The 15,654-nt window shown below is 49.2% G+C and overlaps 6 protein-coding genes across 6 annotated transcripts; 4 read left to right on the top strand and 2 right to left on the bottom strand.

Moving 5' to 3' along the window:
• Positions 1 to 87: 87 nt before the first annotated feature.
• On the top strand, positions 88 to 1,761 carry DACRYDRAFT_25276 (RNA polymerase I associated factor A49-like protein). Its single transcript, XM_040774097.1, has 8 exons — positions 88 to 151; positions 207 to 683; positions 732 to 802; positions 855 to 1,033; positions 1,086 to 1,244; positions 1,296 to 1,421; positions 1,472 to 1,497; positions 1,551 to 1,761. The coding sequence occupies exons 1-8, from the start codon at positions 97 to 99 to the stop codon at positions 1,688 to 1,690; spliced, it is 1,233 nt and encodes a 410-aa protein (XP_040624056.1). The 5' UTR covers positions 88 to 96; the 3' UTR covers positions 1,691 to 1,761.
• A 3,820-nt stretch (positions 1,762 to 5,581) lies between these two features.
• On the bottom strand, positions 5,582 to 7,499 carry DACRYDRAFT_25274 (organic acid transporter). The gene is made up of 15 exons (XM_040774096.1): positions 7,451 to 7,499; positions 7,354 to 7,395; positions 7,248 to 7,303; positions 7,067 to 7,149; positions 6,945 to 7,012; positions 6,866 to 6,891; positions 6,726 to 6,815; positions 6,642 to 6,670; positions 6,484 to 6,594; positions 6,401 to 6,430; positions 6,310 to 6,349; positions 6,215 to 6,260; positions 6,128 to 6,165; positions 5,899 to 6,073; positions 5,582 to 5,846 (listed from the first exon to the last, which is right to left on the bottom strand). Exons 1-15 carry the CDS (start codon positions 7,470 to 7,472, stop codon positions 5,791 to 5,793), a joined length of 912 nt encoding a protein of 303 aa, XP_040624055.1. The 5' UTR covers positions 7,473 to 7,499; the 3' UTR covers positions 5,582 to 5,790.
• A 128-nt stretch (positions 7,500 to 7,627) lies between these two features.
• On the bottom strand, positions 7,628 to 9,104 carry DACRYDRAFT_25273 (cysteine proteinase). The gene is made up of 3 exons (XM_040774095.1): positions 9,003 to 9,104; positions 8,810 to 8,949; positions 7,628 to 8,754 (listed from the first exon to the last, which is right to left on the bottom strand). Exons 1-3 carry the CDS (start codon positions 9,046 to 9,048, stop codon positions 7,780 to 7,782), a joined length of 1,161 nt encoding a protein of 386 aa, XP_040624054.1. The 5' UTR covers positions 9,049 to 9,104; the 3' UTR covers positions 7,628 to 7,779.
• A 168-nt stretch (positions 9,105 to 9,272) lies between these two features.
• DACRYDRAFT_25272 (EF1G-domain-containing protein) lies at positions 9,273 to 11,116 on the top strand. Its single transcript, XM_040774094.1, has 5 exons — positions 9,273 to 9,566; positions 9,730 to 9,887; positions 9,941 to 10,616; positions 10,669 to 10,925; positions 10,981 to 11,116. The coding sequence occupies exons 1-5, from the start codon at positions 9,344 to 9,346 to the stop codon at positions 10,987 to 10,989; spliced, it is 1,323 nt and encodes a 440-aa protein (XP_040624053.1). The 5' UTR covers positions 9,273 to 9,343; the 3' UTR covers positions 10,990 to 11,116.
• A 130-nt stretch (positions 11,117 to 11,246) lies between these two features.
• DACRYDRAFT_25271 (uncharacterized protein) lies at positions 11,247 to 13,871 on the top strand. Its single transcript, XM_040774093.1, has 8 exons — positions 11,247 to 11,482; positions 11,540 to 12,250; positions 12,298 to 12,556; positions 12,607 to 12,740; positions 12,791 to 12,918; positions 12,966 to 12,991; positions 13,037 to 13,123; positions 13,172 to 13,871. The coding sequence occupies exons 1-8, from the start codon at positions 11,372 to 11,374 to the stop codon at positions 13,828 to 13,830; spliced, it is 2,115 nt and encodes a 704-aa protein (XP_040624052.1). The 5' UTR covers positions 11,247 to 11,371; the 3' UTR covers positions 13,831 to 13,871.
• A 172-nt stretch (positions 13,872 to 14,043) lies between these two features.
• DACRYDRAFT_25269 (ubiquitin-conjugating enzyme E2s) lies at positions 14,044 to 15,507 on the top strand. Its single transcript, XM_040774092.1, has 6 exons — positions 14,044 to 14,130; positions 14,195 to 14,342; positions 14,401 to 14,428; positions 14,480 to 14,511; positions 14,562 to 14,674; positions 14,730 to 15,507. Exons 1-6 carry the CDS (start codon positions 14,128 to 14,130, stop codon positions 14,895 to 14,897), a joined length of 492 nt encoding a protein of 163 aa, XP_040624051.1. The 5' UTR covers positions 14,044 to 14,127; the 3' UTR covers positions 14,898 to 15,507.
• The last annotated feature ends 147 nt before the right edge of the window (positions 15,508 to 15,654 follow it).

Raw genomic sequence — 15,654 nt, 5'->3', positions numbered from 1 at the left:
ACGCGTCTGACGTTACGGCATCGGCGTTTAGCCATTCCGACTTGCCTTAGCGCCGCAATTCGATTTTCCTGTGTACCGTTGAACGACAACACAGAGATGGTGTCCGTGGTGAATGCTAATAGTTCAACGCATTCGCGGGGGGCTATAGTCGGTCTGTTGGCTCATATAGCTCGACATGCTCATTATTGATCTCCATCTTCTTCCAGGGAGCTTCCCCGCGCTGGTGCCGGCATCATCCACCACTTTCAAATGTTATCACGAACCCGCATCTCATGAATCTCGGGCTGTGGCTGCATCGAGTGAGAAAAGTATCCTCTTTGGAAGGAGCACCGAAATCGACTTTCTCAGCGTAAATCAAGATGCAGCTGCGATTAACTCAGGCTCCTTCTCTGAGTATATGGTGGCAGTCTACGACCAGCCGGCCAACAAACTCGTTATACAACCAGCACCTCTCTACATAATGTCTCGCGAGGTAAAGCAGAAGCAGGTGTCGACTATTGATCGTAGCATCGGACGAAGAGTACAAGCCAGAAATGCGCTCGGGCAGACCTTTGGCTCCAAGAGGTCAAAGGCTGCAATTCAGGCGGCAGAACGAAATCGGGTCGACGTCGCAGCTATGAAGGGCATTGCTCACCACTTGCAGGAGGATATCAGGATGAATACTAGAGCCCTGCCGAACATCAGTTCGCAGATTTCTCTCTTTATCTCCCGTATTGACTTCATTTTCGCAGGTGAACAAGAAGCGATTTACCACAATCGACCTGGACCATCCCCAAACATGGAGGCGAATGACCCTGCTGGGGTAGGGGCAAAATCTCCTGCACCCGTGAAGGACACTCACGACCGCATGCCAGGTCTATTCTATAAATAGTGTTGTCCCCGATTCTGAGTTGAAGGCGTGTCCCACGCGAGAACTGGTAGCTGCTCAGAGCAATGACGAAAGGACCAATATTCTTCCTTACAACCGTTCAACATGGATTAATCAACGCCTTATCCTTGCTGGTCAAGAAAGTAAGATCAGCAAGTTGCATTTGTATGAAGATTGTCGTGTTTATGACGTATGGTTCCCTAACGCTGTGTTTTAGACGACTCCTGTTCCATATATCCTGTATGCTCTGCTTCAGGCAGGCAACGATGAATGGTGGTGACATGGACAAGATGAATGGAAGGATGTCTCGTATTCCTTCTTTAGTTCAGGAAGGCCTGCGCGCCAGATATTCGGAACCATCGCGCCTCTCTAAAACGTCAGTTTATTTTATGCCGTGCATTCGTGTAGGTTGAAACTGTGTCTACAGGAGTCGAGTTACATCCGAGATGGACGTCAAACTTCTGGCGCACATGTTCGTGTTATGCCTAATTGTGGACAATTTTGCCGCTGACGTCGGCACGCTTGCAAGCGACTTGCACCTGCCACCAGCTAGGTAAGTCAATTGTTCTATCATGTTAGTTGATTTGTCAAAGAAAAAAACAGGGTGATGAAGATTTTCCGTGCAATCGGTATGTCTCCCTTACGGCATCATTTCCAATCTTACCTGTCATATAATGTATAGGATGCAAAGTGGAAATTCCGAATGTGGACGACAGAACTCGCCTGGGTCTCCCCAAGGAAGCCCACTTAGCCCGAAGGGCATTCCTGAGGGTTCCACTTGATTTCCCGAAGCCCCGACGAGGCCGGACTCAGCGAGCGTAAACACCTGGAACCATCCCCCACCTTCGTTCGCCTTTCCTGCGTATTGATCCATATGCTCAATTACATACCCGATGTTCACATTTTCTCCATCCCATCGAGAAGCGGCATGCGGCGCTAGATTAGTCCTAGCAATTTGTATGTCTCACACTCACTGGGGAGAACCACGACATGGGTAAAACATCAGGTTTCCAAAATTACGCCGTATGTGTGTCGTGTGCGGCAGCGGTCAGGCAGCTTTGATGTTAGGCGTGAGAAGCGTACTCGTGTGATACACAATGCTGGGTATGCTAGTTCATAAATTTTATTGATCAAATTGCTAATACAAAAGCATTTCATAAAGTTGAGGCCTGCTCAAGAGTATCAGGCAGGGTATCAAATAAAGCATACTGGAGTACATAGTGTAACAGACATTATCGTCCCTCAAAATCGTCCCTCAAAATCCCTGTGAGAACCCCATTGGGTTGGACCACATCATTGGCACATATATGTGCTCAGTATTTGGCAAAAGCTGATATGATGTTGTGATCTTTGCAACAAGAAGAGAGGGGATTGCTTGAGAACACAGCACAGAGCAAGGAGGGGAGGAAGGGAAGGGTGGTGGTGGTAGAGGTGAGGGAGGAGACAAGGCAGAGACAGTGGTGGTGGTGGTGGTGAAAGATGGAGGATCTGGGCTTGATTCATCATTGTCAAGAACTTACGGGCAGTGTAGTGCTTCTGTTTGCCATAATACATTGTTTGGGGAGCTAGAGAGGGATCATAGCACTGTAGTTTACTGAAAGAAAGAGGTGGATACCACCATTGATAGCCCAGAACATGTATGCTTCCAACATGGTCCCCAATGAGTGAGCCTTACTTCAAGCAGAGCAAAGTAAGGCCCTACACACTCCAAAAGGTAGGGGGAACAAATTAGCTCTGTACCATGTTGCTGTTAAGTGGTTTCAATGCAAAGTTATCCCCAGATGCCAAGATAAGTGCTGGACACTATAGAGAGCTCTGTCCTTGACAAGGAAACAGGATAATGGCCACAATACAGGTTATCAATACTATGCCCCAAAGAAAACATGGAAAAACCATCACCCCTGCCCTCTCCCTCTCCCTCTCCCTCCTCCTCACATATTTAAAAAAAGCAGTTCCCTTAAAGAGTGGTGCAGTCTTCTGAAAGAAGGTTTTTGTACACCCACATGGCTGAACAATGCAATCATTCAATTGAGCCATATCCAGTTGATGGCCTTGAGGAGCCTGACTAGTCACCTGCCAAAGGTACACATGTTAATAAGACCAAACTCATTCATAACAGAGCCTTGCACTTATTGACACAAGTATCATGATAGCAGGAGCAGGATTAATGGTCAATATGACTCTCTCTTGAAAGTTACATACCAAAAGCAGAGGACCTGCACTGCATTTGCTACTGTAAGCAAGATCTCCTTAATTCATGGGCAAGAGAAGACAAATGCAATTCCATGAAATGTTTCCAGTACCCCTCTTTAGATATTGCTTCCACAATGCCTGTCTGGAGGCAATGCAGAAGCCTTTTCACTTTGGTACATTGTTACTGTTCTCATTGTTGTTGTTCTCATGGCCACCAATGTTGTTGTAAGACTCAAACAAACTTTCTCCATATGAGTTGTGTAAGGATCCCCCTTACCCATCTATTCTCTTCCTAAACCTCCTCCCTTGTCTGCATTGCACATCTCCATCTGTTTGCTTCCATTGTTAGGCCCTACTTGTTTGTGGGCCTAGCCTACCTTTTTTCCATGTCCTTTCCTCCCTCCTCGCCATCATCATTAGAAACTGTATCTAGATGTTTTCTCTAATACAGAACAGTCTTAACAGTACTTCTGAGTGATACTTCATTGCACTGAACCATCAGTGAGGGCCTATACTGGGCCCTTTCAAGTTGCACATGTGAAGGAGAGGGCCATTTAGGGCAATTGTCTGCAGAGGTGCATTTTAGCAAGGGTATGTGCAGAGGAAGTACCAGAAAAAATTCCTAAGAGAATTCCTCCAGTGCCCCCTCCCTGGAGATATTGCTCCCACAATGCCCCTCCAGAGGCAAATGCTCAGAATGCCCTCTCCTTCACGTGTTCACAGAGTGCACAGCTTTCCTTGCATGTCAAAAGAGCAAGAAGGGTAAGCTCAGGCTCCTGTCTTCCTGGAGGGGCCAAACATATCTTGAAGACAGCAGATTCCTGGCCTGCCAGGTGAAAATGCTGCGTGCTATGTGAGCACATGAAGGAGAGGGCATTCTGAGCATTTGCCTCCAGAGGGGCATTGTAGGAGCAATATCTCCAAGGATGGGGCACTGGAGGAATTCCATCAGAATTCCTCTGATCCCCCCATCTTCAGAAAGAAAGTACCTGACATGCCCATCCAGATAGTTTCCCAACATGTTGTGACTGAAGACCAGATCTGGTAAGGCTCTTTCACATGATACAGAAGTAATGTAACTTTAGGTCAGGGTTAGTGTGAGCAGATTCTGACAGAATCGAAAATACATCTGTATCATGTGAAAGAGGACCCACAGGATCTTGACATGCCAGTGTGGGAGTGGCTGGAGATGCTGCTTCCCTTTCTCTGTTCAGCCAGGGGAATCAGAATAAGCCTGAACTTGAATGTCACATTTTATGATGACACTTGGGTGTGAAACTTGATCTCTATGTCACAGAGCTATTGTGCCATTTGGGAGTCAGCTGCATGAGCTCTGCTCATTGAGCGCTGATTTTGAGTACAACTGGCCCATTGTCTTGCGACAAAACCTTCCCCATAGAGGTGGCTGCTTACCAGTTCATCATTATCAAAGCTGATTTGAGAGCCATCCTTGCCACCTCATATATTCCTTTATCTCAAATGAGTGCAGAAGCACTATCAGTGATGGTGTATTATTATTGCATTGTCCCCATCCCTCCCTACCATGGGAACAGTCAAGGAAGGTGATTACTGCTGCAACTAGGCAACCAGGGATTGATGTTCCATAAGACATGGCACATCCTCAGTGCACATGGGAGAAGGGAAGTTTGAAGGAAGTCAGATGTCCTGAGGTTGAATGGGATCACAAAGAGTCATTATACAAAGTTTTTGTGCAATTATGTTAGTATAATTTTGTTCCATCACATTGTGCAATTATTTTAGTTTTCATCACTGTTATATTCATGCGAAGATCAATACTACTAATATATACAATTTAAAGTAAAATAAAACATGCAGTGATAATGCTTGAAATAAATACTTCATTGGGGCACAATGGTCCAAAGAAGGACATTTGAGAAGTCAAATTTTCACTTGTATGGTTGGTTGGGTAAGCAACACTGCGCTGGCTAGGAGGTAAATTTTGGGAGCCCATTTTCAGAAACAAAATAGCTGTTATGCCCCTTCAGACCAGTGCTTTGCCAATATTACGACTGGGAATGACTGTTTTTCAAGTTCGCTACTATTTAAGGTGAAGGAAGCAGAGAAGAGCGGTGTCGTTCCCTCCCTGTTTTGTCGGACTCTCACCTTCGGAACCACACAAGATGTGTATACTGCGCCGATTGACGAGGGCGCTGTATGCTACCAACGACAGGTTACTTGTCCTCAGAAAGGCGGTGATGCCGTCAAACCGAGCACCATAGCTGCAAATGGTACACGTGGAAGGGCAGAATTCCCCTTGCTGGGGCATGCCTTGTTGGCGTTTCACCGTGTAGCTGATTGCGATTCACCGACAAGAGCTTTCCTTCGCTATTTGCCAAGGGAAAAACATAAAATGAAGGGAGAAACGCATGTTTTGTTGTGGATCATGGTCTACTATGCCTGGGTGAGTCATATCCCAACCCACAATGCAGCCATGATCACATGAACGTGAGGTCACTGATATGTTGCCATTGGACGTGCATGGCACTTTCCGTTCAGTATCAAAACATGCAATCAGTATACCGTGCGAGGCTACCGCATATCGAACTTCTATGAATAAAAACGCAACGCCGTGGCCCAAGTGAAAACTGGCGGATTTCAGCGTGTGGGAGGAAAAACAGGGAGTATTATGTAACGACTTGGTTGCGGGACACACATGCCTCAGGTTGTCACATTTGGTAAATCCACAGTTCTGGCTGCAAACAGAGTTTCTATATGTATGGAGGACCTAACATTTGTCGGAATGCGTTCAGCGTGAATTCCACAACTGTAGACATTGCTAAGTTGATATTGTAGAGTACTGTCCCCGTTACGCTTACCGAGTAGAAGTACACCTCCACCTGGGGCTAATCGCAGAACCTTGGGCACAAAGCCTTTGTATAAAGCAGACAAGCCTTCCTCTCTGGCGACGACGAAAAGACTTGGAATGGTCCAGTTGTACTTTGGGACAATACCCGGAACCTTAGTGGCACCTTGGATGCGGCTCTTCACCACCTGTGAATACATCAAATCAGTGGGAAATACAATGAGGGAATCTGGAACTCCAACATCGAAAGGAGTATTTAGTGCAGTCCCGATGAAACCTCCTGCACCATTATCATTAGGTGGCAAATGTGGCACCCCGGCAAGACACACCAATTGTGCCGGCAATTAGATTGTTCATCAGTTTGCCTTGACCTGTCTGTCGGGACGTTTCATTCATATTCTACTCAATTTTGGGAAATCCGCACCTCTGCCTTTGGTAACATGGCCCGCACCTGGAAAATGGAACTATATGACGGTTGTTTCAGCCAAGCAGTATCGGTAGGGTGCCTTCCTCACCCAAAATAACCTGCGTTCCAGGTGAGATGTCTGAACAACAGAAATTAGAACATTGGCGCTAAAAGGATGACCCGTCTACGAACCGCCAGAAAGTAGATTCCATGCCAGTATAGATCCCTAGGATGCCTTCTTTCTTTATGATCTGAACAAGGACATCCGCTGGCCCTTTAAACGTGCTTGACTTGTCTTGGAGCCTGGGAAACTAAGATCTAGTCATTTAGGACGAGATCTGATCACTCACTTGATCTTGATAAGTTCAAACGGAACCACCTGATTTGTAGTCGGGCCATTTAGTTAGTAGCAGGGAACTCGAACGTGAACGTACCACAATAGATTCTGTGGCCCCAGCAGCGGCGCCTGTGATGACAGATAATGGCTGTGTCATCTGGCTGGAGCCGGAGATAGATAAGAATGTCTGTTTGCTCTCGTGAATTTGCGCAACCTTGACGAGCAGTAAATCTATACCTTGCCCCAGAAATCGTTTGCACCGACTATATACACCTCTGATCAGCTGGTTTACCATGTGGTTTCGATGGTAACTCACATTTGACTGCACGTTTTGGAGCCTCCATCAGTAATGGGGGCAGTAAACCTCTGTACAACCGCCAGAAACTACCAAGCCATGAGCAATTACATAGGCCGAGAAAAGCACCAATAACAAAGTACCCCTCCCGAACGACAATATTGCGCAAGGTGCCGACAACTCCGGCCTCAGCCTTGCCGGATTGTAGCTGAAGGCGCGTCTTCACCTAGGCCCAAGGAAAAACATTCATCCCATGGGAGGAGCACGTAAATTCGAGATTCACCCACCACATCTGCGTAAGAATGCAGATGAGTGTAAGTTGACGAACAAGGCGTCAGCATACATGCCTAGGGGATAGAAGGTCAGGATTTCACTGACACCTGCATAGCCTGATGAGATGGCCCTGTAGAGACATTTTTTTCACTCTTACCAGCAATTGCGCCGGCAATAAATTGGTATTGGAAGGGAAGAGCTGAATCGAGCGGTGAGAAAAGGTTCGAAGGAACAGATTTACCGTATTATGTTACGTTTTGGGGAGTTCTGAGGCATGGTTGCAATCAGATTCGTGTAGAGGGTTCTCACCCGGCATATTCGTCGAGCTTCCAGTTTTGGAACACCCGTACCCTGGAATTCATAGCCACCCAAGTACTAAGCAAGAGGGACGAGTCCCCTCCACGGAGGCTGACGAACTGTACAGCTGAGCAGCGATAATATGATACGATTGATATGTGAAGCAATAAGGGTAACCTAAGCCTACAGGGAGAGTGTGATGAATGAGAAAACAGTATGGTAATGCAATGTGCAGAAAAAAAATGCGTTATGACACAGTGTGTGAGCGGAGCACATGCGAGATAATTCAGATGTGCAGTTCCTTAAAGGAGAGGTCGCCGGACGCGCTTTCGCTATGGTCTATTTGGGTTCTGTCCATTGGCTTAGGTTTCTGCCTCACCAACACACGACTGCCACCGACTCGACCAACAGCCTGACGTTCTTTTCGGGTCAATTTCCTCTTGAGGACGGCTTCCACTTCCGCCGCGGCGCAGGGCGAAGGTCGTTCAGATCTGGGCGTCTTTCGTGCGCGTGGGTTGTGATCAATATCGATATCATCATCGTCTGACATATCGCTTGCACTACGCTTGGGTGAATTCGAGGTCGGTGGAGTAGACGCCTCGGTTGCTGAACCAGTGGAAGGTGCGGATGTCGAAGCGGAATTCGAGGGCGACGGATCACGGTAAGATTGCAACGGAGGTGGAGATGGCGGTAAAGGTATGCGATGAGGTGGGAGGGGATGCTTTCGTGGTCGACCGCGAGGACGTGGGAGGGAGCTCATCTGGTGAGTGGGAATCATAGGCACCGGATGATCTCGTATCTTTGCGGGGGCCGGAGGTCCATTAATGATCCGCAAAGACGAGTAGTGTTCCCAGTCGTGATAGGCAACGTAGACCGTGGACGACACAGCTGGCTGAGGTGTCAATGAAGCGGCTTCTGCTGCCTCTCGCACGGCTTCTCTGTGCAATCTCCTCGCCTCCCTCTCGTTGGGTTCCCCAGGCCTCGGAAGAGAGGGTGGTGATTTGCTCGGAGACGGGATATCCGCACATGAAATTACGTAGACAAGACCAGGCTGAACGACCTTGATATCACGCCGAAAACGATGTGCGAAGGCAGAAAGTTCCAAATGGCCGCCATAGGTCCCTAATTGGCGCATAACAGAGATATGATCTTCGAGAGAACGGTCGTCGTCAACAAAACCTCTGTAGCGTTCGGGATGGCCAGCCAACCAGTCACAAATATCTTTGCGTAGACTGGAGTGGTGCCGATCAGTCCCATACATCTGGATAATGTTGGGTAAGTGCTTCAGTCTCACGAAGTCCGCAAGAGAGCCTCACTTGGTCGGAGAGGGCGCGGAATAAGCAATTGCCGTCGCCTTCCGTAGGTACCACCCTGAGCCCCATTGATCTCAGTTGATCGTCGAGGTCGCGAGCTGTCTGGCCGACATCGGACACAAGACGCGGTTTGCGGCCCCTCGCTATGCAAGATGCGTGAGATGTTTGTCAGCCGAACGGGACAACACCAACGTACTGTTTGGTGGGTGTTTGACAACACGCCGCTTGTCCGACTTTGCCATGGGAGAAGAGGGGGACGATGGGGGAGGAAGAGAAAATCGAGTGGGCCAGAAAAGGGTGTTGGGAATGGTGGGGGGTCGTGTGTGCTGCTGCTCTGTGCCGTTGCAGAGCGGCGGGGGCGGAGTTGTTTTTCTACTTTTACTTCCGTGTCACACATCATTTTGCTTCCATACATCGTCGCGTTGTAGGCCACGTTGTGAAAAAAAGTTCGAGTCAAGCAAGGAGAGAACGTTAACAGTCAGGTCCCCTCATCCCCTCATCCCCTCATCCAATCATCCCACTCTTCCACTGCATCAAATGTCTGTCGGCACTCTCTATACATTCCCCGGGCAGGGGTATGGCAAGCGTGTGCGTGCTGCTGCCGCTGTTGCGGGCGTCCAGCTCGACATTCCTCTCTGCACGTTCGGGGAGACTAACAAGAGTCCGGAATATCTTGCAAAGTTTCCCCACGGCAAGTTTCCTGGGTTCGAAGGCAAGGACGGCTTAAAGCTCTTTGAGAGTGCTGCAGTCGCTCGCTATGGTGCGTTTTCGATATTCTTGCCCGCTTCCAGGATGAGTTCTTGTCCATTCGGTTATCCCTGACTTAATCATCTATGTCGAGATAATTTTGTAATTCTGCTTCGCTGACACCATTTTGCATTCCCAACATCTTCCTTGGTCATAGTTGCTAATTTGAACTACAGTGGCTTCGCTGTCTCACAACTCTACTGTTCTCGGCGCGTCCCCACACGATGCAGCTCTGGTGGACCAGTGGATCTCCTTCGCCGACAACGAAGTCCGTGTCCCCATGAGCAACACACTTGCCCTTGTTCGAGGCAATGCTGGTGCTTACGTCAAGCCTGTGAGTCATTGAAGTGGCGGTTAAAACTGTCTGATTCATTGAACGCGTTGCAGGTCGATTCATACTGGCGTCAGCGTATTATACCTGCTCTTGAGGTTGTTGAGAAACATCTGCATACGTGTACATTCCTGGTTACCGAGCGCATTACTCTCGCCGACATAACCCTCGCGACCATCGTCCAATCTGCATTTTCGACCCTGGTTGATGCCACCGCGCGCGAGAAGCTGCCCAATTTGGTACGGTGGTTCGAAACCATCACCAACCAGCCTCTCCTCAAAGAGATCTTCGGCGAGACTAGCTACATCGAGACCGCTCTTCAGTATCAGCCCCCGAAGAAGGACGCAAAAGAAACAAACCCCGCCAAGCCATCCGGTGTTGCAGGTGCTGTTGCGGCTGCTGCTGGGGCCGTCCAGTCTGCAGCTGCAGCTGCAGTCACTGCAGCGAAGCCTAAAAAGAAGCAGGCTGAGGAGGACGAAGAGGACGAGCCTTTAGTCCCCGCAGAGCCCAAGGTTAAAAACCCCTTGGACGATTTGCCCAAGTCTACATTTAACTTGGAAGACTGGAAGCGTTCATACTCCAACATGGACACAAAGGGTTCTGGTGGGTCTATCGAGTGGTTCTACCAGCACTTTGACAAGGAAGGCTTTTCTATCTGGCGCGTCGACTTTAAGTACAATGAGGAGCTCACCCAGGTCTTTATGTCCAGCAACCAAATCGGAGGCTTCTTTAGTATGTAATTCCGTGGTTCGCTATCTGTCATGACTGAAGAATTATTGTGCAGACCGTCTGGAGGCGTCACGCAAGTACCTGTTTGGTTCTGTCGGTGTGTTAGGCACTGCGAACAACTCGATCATCACTGGCGTCCTCGTGTGTCGTGGACAAGATTTCCAGCCAGTTGTTGATGTTGCTGCCGATTGGGAGTCGTACGCATACAAGCGTTTGGAGCCTGAGACGAATCCTGCAGACAAGCAGTTCTTTGAGGACGCGCTTGCCTGGGACCTTCAGATCGGAGATAAGAAATGGGCGGACGGGAAGAACGTAAGTTTTTTTTTTTTTGGTTTGTCTGTTTTCACACTGATCGATGACCTCGCAGTTCAAATAAACGTCGTGCTTTCCATACTTCTACTGTTGTGTCGACTGGATTTTACCCGTGTTGAGAGACGAGTCGGTACAGTTATTGTCTCTGTTTGCATTCAATAATAGCAGAATGACATTGTGCATTACATGAGCGGTCATATATACACAGACTCAGGGGTCAATCCAATTGAGGAAGCTGTGAAGAAGTACAGAACCGGCGGTGCGCGTCACCGCTGATCAGGGCACGGCCCCAAGTCCGCGCAGTTCTGGCTGGTGCTCATACATAATCCGGGGCCTGTCGCCGTCTCTGTCATCACTCTCCTTCTGCACTCAAGTCGAACTGTTCATTTCACTAGCGTTCATCGAATCCTTCAGCTAGTTTGCACCCCCCCTCGAGTGCCTGTGGCATGTCAGATCCTACGTCTATTGTGCCTCCCAAGGGAGCTGTCGCTCCCACAGAGGTCGCTCTGGAGACCATTCAAGCCGATGCGCCTGGCCCGTCTACTGAGCCTGAGCTGGTACGATGCCTTTAATATGCCCTGCCGCAACATCGCTGATTGTGTACCGAACGTTAGCCGGAAATATTTGTGGCCGCACAAAGGGGTGACATGTCCACCCTCACCAAACTCCTGGCCGATGACTCATCGTTAGCCAATGGCAAGGATCTCCAGGGTATTACACCACTGCACTGGGCAGCGATTAACGCCCACATGGCAGCTTGTCGACTTCTTCTTGACAATGGTGCCGAAGTGGACGCAAAGGGAGGTGATCTGGTTGCAACACCAATGCAGTGGGCTGCTCGTAACGGACATCTCTACGTTATCCAGTTGCTCATCTCTCATGGCGCTGATCCCTCGCTTGAAGATGCTCAAGGTTACAACACCCTACACTTGGTCACTCATTCAAGCGCCGTCATGCCTCTGTTGTACATATTACATCAGCCTGTCGCAGTAGACCATCCGGACACTCAGGGGCATACCGCGCTGATGTGGGCAGCATATCAAGGCGACGCCCTTTCAGTCCAACTCTTGCTGTCGCATGGCGCATCCGTCCATGCTCGAGATCATTCGCAGTTAACCGCGTTGCATTGGGCTGTTGTGAGAGGAAATCATTTGTGCATCAAACGGCTCTTGGACGCCGGGGCCGATGTCAATTCCCGGGACGGCCAGGGCAAGACCCCACGGGAAATGGCCACCGAACTCAAAAGTGAAGGCCCGTGGAGACGAGCATGTAGAGAGGCAAAACGTACAGAAGATGGGAGGAAGCGGAAAAGTGTTTTGAATGAGGTGGGCGACTCGTTCTCCCAATGACGCCGAGCCTCACCTTCTTCCAGAGGAACACCAAAATTGCCGTATTTCTGGTCCCTACCTTATTCTTTTACCTCATTTTTTCCACAATTTCCCTCCTCACGTGGTACACTGGTCTCTGCCTGGCTGCGGCAGAGTTCTTCGGAATGCACCATGTCGTCACGAAGGTGTTATTAGATGCACCTCCGTCAAGCACAGCCGTGACTGGGTCGCCATACTTCTCGGGAATCATTTTTGGGTCGCTGTTCTTCGTTGGCTGGGAGTGGGTTACGACAGTGGTGAGGTGTAAGGATATCTCTCCCAACTACGTTCATGATCCTAAATCATATTCCCAGCAACTTCAGGCTATGCAGTGACGAACCTCTTGTTTGCCTTGTGCTTTCTGCTCTGTTGCTACAACTTCTTCCGTTCCGTGACTTTGGATCCCGGCGCATGCCCCAAACCTGCTGACGAGGCAGAATTGAAATCGGTTAGCTCAGTTGTTGGCCATCAACATTCACTAGCTCAAACACTTCGTAGATTATTGAAGAGCTGGCCAGCGAAGGACGATTGAATGGACAAACCTTTTGTGTTGTGTGCATGGCTAGAAAGCCACTTCGGTCGAAGCATTGCCGGGTTTGTGACCGGTGCACAGCAAGATTCGACCAGTGAGTAGGCTTGATCCGTCTCTCTCATGAAGCTGAAGACTTTTAAGCCATTGTCCCTGGGTTTGGAACTGTGGTAAGTTCTAAAGAATCGCTTTGTTTTGCCGTTAATACGCTGCAGTCGGTATATCTAATCATCGACAATTTATCATCTTCCTCATCTCTTTGGTGCTCGGAGTTCTATGCTTTGATTACCTTGTCTATGCTTGTGCGCTTTTGTTCCTTCTCATCTGGTCCCTAAGCTAATGCAGAGTAGATTTCTTGCAGAACGTACCCGCAGACACCGTACCCGCAGCGTCCTGCATCCTTCCCACGACGCTCTGCAGCTGGACGTCACAGAAGCCATTTATTACGTCGGTTTCAATCTGGGCAACTCTCCAGCTCGTGTGGACTTCCGTGCTACTTGTTGCGCAATTATGGCAAGTAACAAAGCAGGTCACCACGTTTGAAGTCTCGAATTTGTCACGATTTGGCTTTATGGGTGGCCGAGGAACATCTGCAATTGGGCAAGAAGGTTTGACACACCCCAGACAGGGTCAGCATATGATGGGGGACGATGAACCCAATCCAGATGGAATCGGCGGTCATCCGGCAGCAGGGGGGCCGGGGCAGCGGGCCCAGCACAAGAATACTGCTGCATTCCTCTTGCAGCTTCTCGGTCTCGATCGCTTTACTGCCAAATCTAACAGGCGTGCACTTGCACGGTCATCGCCCAATTCAAATCCTTTCGATCAAGGTGTCTGGCGAAATTGTTTGGACTTCTGGACCACTGGCCGCGAGCTTGGTGTAGAGTACGGTTCTCTATATGATGTTCCGTCTGGAGGATTTGCAAAGAAGGGAGGCGATGATGGCAATAGGCGGAAAGGGAAGGGCCGTAAGGGTGGATATGAGCAGGTTCAGTCTGAGGAAGTGTGATATGTAGGGATATCGAGTCGTGTGGGCAATGCCTGATCTGTACATTATGGGGCAGAAAAACGGTGGTGCACGGTTTGATCACGTGCTCAACCTTACCAAGGCTGCTCCCGTGATATGTGTGGCTGTGCAGTTGTGCCGCCGGGGTGGCTTCCCCACGGAGGCAAAAGAGTTTCCCAAACTCTACCGCGGTTATCCACCTCGCCGGACGACATCATAACATTACAAGCATTCCCAGCCATCCTGTTCGCCTCTTTCTCTTAGCTCATATTCTAACCTCTGTATACTACACGCTGCCTCATGGTATGTCCTACCTTATACGCGTTCGTATTGGCCGGCACAACCTGGTATTCATGATTATTCGTAGGTAAACAGCCAAGCAATTCGTCGGGTCATACGAGAGGTAGCTGCTCTTCGAAGCAGTCCACCGGAGGGAATACGACTTGTTACCTCGGAGGAGAATATGTTGGATATAACAGGAATCATTGCTGGGCCGACAGGCACGCCATATGAAGGTACGCTCTTATTTGTCGTCCTTCGTGTGTCAACGTGAACGCTAATCACCAGCGCTAGGGGGTTATTTCCGTGTTGAATTCCAATTGTATGCCTCTTGCATTCACATTATGCCCACGCATTCATTTTATTCGTCCAGTGGCGATGAATTCCCTGCTGTTCCACCCAAATGTGCGCACCTCGTTCCCTCGACCCGTCCACATTGTTTATGCTCCTGACAGGTCAATTTGCTACCCGAATATTTCACCCCAACGTCTCGAAAACAGGAGAAATTTGCGTGAATACTCTTAAGAAAGATTGGAAATCATCGTTTGGCATTGAGCACATTTTGGTTGTACGTATCGACTCTTTGAAGATCCACGCGCCGTCCTTGCGAACTGATGTCCTAGACCGTAAAGTGCCTCCTGATATACCCGAATGGCGAATCAGCCCTCAACGAAGAGGCCGGAAAGCTCATATTAGAACGTTATGAAGATTTCGCGCGACAAGCGAAGCTGATGACATCGATACACGCCACGCCGAAGGTGAGGGAGTGTGTAAGCCTTCGGACACATTAATAGACTTTCACCAGCGACCGCCTTCGGAGTTCATGGATACTACAAAACAAGAAAGTGAAAAGACAGTGGAAATCGAACCTCTTATACCACTAGCACCCAGTGCACAAGTGCCTGTAAACGCGCCACAGCTGGACTACGTTCCCCCTCCTTCCCCGGCCCCGTCCCAGGGATTTTCACCCGTACCACAAGCTGCATTTTCGCCCGCGCCCGAAGTCTATCGTATACCCACGCCCAGAGGTTCACCGGAAAGGTTTTCTGTTGTACAGCATCCGCCACCGTTTATGAGATCGCAATTGGATCGCCCACGAAGCAGCAGCCCCATTGGACTGGTTGAGCAGAAACGCCTCGCGAGGATAGCGTTGGCCGAGAAGATAGAGCGAGACAAAAGATGGGGTGGTCCAAAACGGAGGGGCCTACGACGGTTATAATATAGCTGTTCCATGTTGTATTCTATCTTTTCACGCGGGTGTGGATGATGACCCACCGTGACCTTCACGCACGAACTGCTGTATTTGGATTGGATCCATTTATTGTACCATTTGCGCAATGTATCATCCACACTTGAGATACTCATAATGCAAATACAACCGGTGGATGTCCGGTCGTATTCGGGGAACTGCGGATTACGAGCGGTTTGAACTTCCCGGAGAGGCAATCAAGGCAATTGCACCCCTTCATATATGCCATCTGCCAGCGAATCGTTTTGCACTCCCTTGTGTTGTTCCCCTATTCTCCAGCTGTGAGTACGTTCCTCAAG

The sequence above is a fragment of the Dacryopinax primogenitus genome (genome assembly GCF_000292625.1).
Source record: "Dacryopinax primogenitus strain DJM-731 SS1 chromosome Unknown DACRYscaffold_24, whole genome shotgun sequence".
Taxonomy (NCBI): domain Eukaryota; kingdom Fungi; phylum Basidiomycota; class Dacrymycetes; order Dacrymycetales; family Dacrymycetaceae; genus Dacryopinax; species Dacryopinax primogenitus.
The sequence above is the reverse complement of the archived record's forward strand: the minus strand, read 5'-3'. Positions and strand labels throughout refer to the sequence as shown.

Coding starts and splice junctions, on each gene's coding strand:
- DACRYDRAFT_25276 (XM_040774097.1), top strand. CDS start 97: ATGGTGTCCGTGGTGAATGCTAATAGTTCAACGCATTCGCGGGGGGCT. Junction 1,034..1,085: donor AAGATCAGCAAGTTGCATTT/GTATGAAGATTG, acceptor GCTGTGTTTTAG/ACGACTCCTGTTCCATATAT. Junction 1,498..1,550: donor GAAGATTTTCCGTGCAATCG/GTATGTCTCCCT, acceptor TATAATGTATAG/GATGCAAAGTGGAAATTCCG.
- DACRYDRAFT_25274 (XM_040774096.1), bottom strand. CDS start 7,472: ATGCCTCAGAACTCCCCAAAAC. Junction 7,304..7,353: donor TATTGCCGGCGCAATTGCTG/GTAAGAGTGAAA, acceptor CAGGCTATGCAG/GTGTCAGTGAAATCCTGACC. Junction 6,595..6,641: donor TTTGAACTTATCAAGATCAA/GTGAGTGATCAG, acceptor TTAGTTTCCCAG/GCTCCAAGACAAGTCAAGCA.
- DACRYDRAFT_25273 (XM_040774095.1), bottom strand. CDS start 9,048: ATGGCAAAGTCGGACAAGCGGCGTGTTGTCAAACACCCACCAAACA. Junction 8,950..9,002: donor TGTCAAACACCCACCAAACA/GTACGTTGGTGT, acceptor CATCTTGCATAG/CGAGGGGCCGCAAACCGCGT. Junction 8,755..8,809: donor TCCGCGCCCTCTCCGACCAA/GTGAGGCTCTCT, acceptor AACATTATCCAG/ATGTATGGGACTGATCGGCA.
- DACRYDRAFT_25272 (XM_040774094.1), top strand. CDS start 9,344: ATGTCTGTCGGCACTCTCTATACATTCCCCGGGCAGGGGTATGGCAAG. Junction 9,567..9,729: donor TGCTGCAGTCGCTCGCTATG/GTGCGTTTTCGA, acceptor TTTGAACTACAG/TGGCTTCGCTGTCTCACAAC. Junction 10,617..10,668: donor CCAAATCGGAGGCTTCTTTA/GTATGTAATTCC, acceptor ATTATTGTGCAG/ACCGTCTGGAGGCGTCACGC.
- DACRYDRAFT_25271 (XM_040774093.1), top strand. CDS start 11,372: ATGTCAGATCCTACGTCTATTGTGCCTCCCAAGGGAGCTGTCGCTCCC. Junction 12,557..12,606: donor GGTTACGACAGTGGTGAGGT/GTAAGGATATCT, acceptor TCATATTCCCAG/CAACTTCAGGCTATGCAGTG. Junction 12,741..12,790: donor ACGAGGCAGAATTGAAATCG/GTTAGCTCAGTT, acceptor AACACTTCGTAG/ATTATTGAAGAGCTGGCCAG.
- DACRYDRAFT_25269 (XM_040774092.1), top strand. Junction 14,429..14,479: donor TTCCGTGTTGAATTCCAATT/GTATGCCTCTTG, acceptor TTATTCGTCCAG/TGGCGATGAATTCCCTGCTG. Junction 14,675..14,729: donor GCATTGAGCACATTTTGGTT/GTACGTATCGAC, acceptor CTGATGTCCTAG/ACCGTAAAGTGCCTCCTGAT.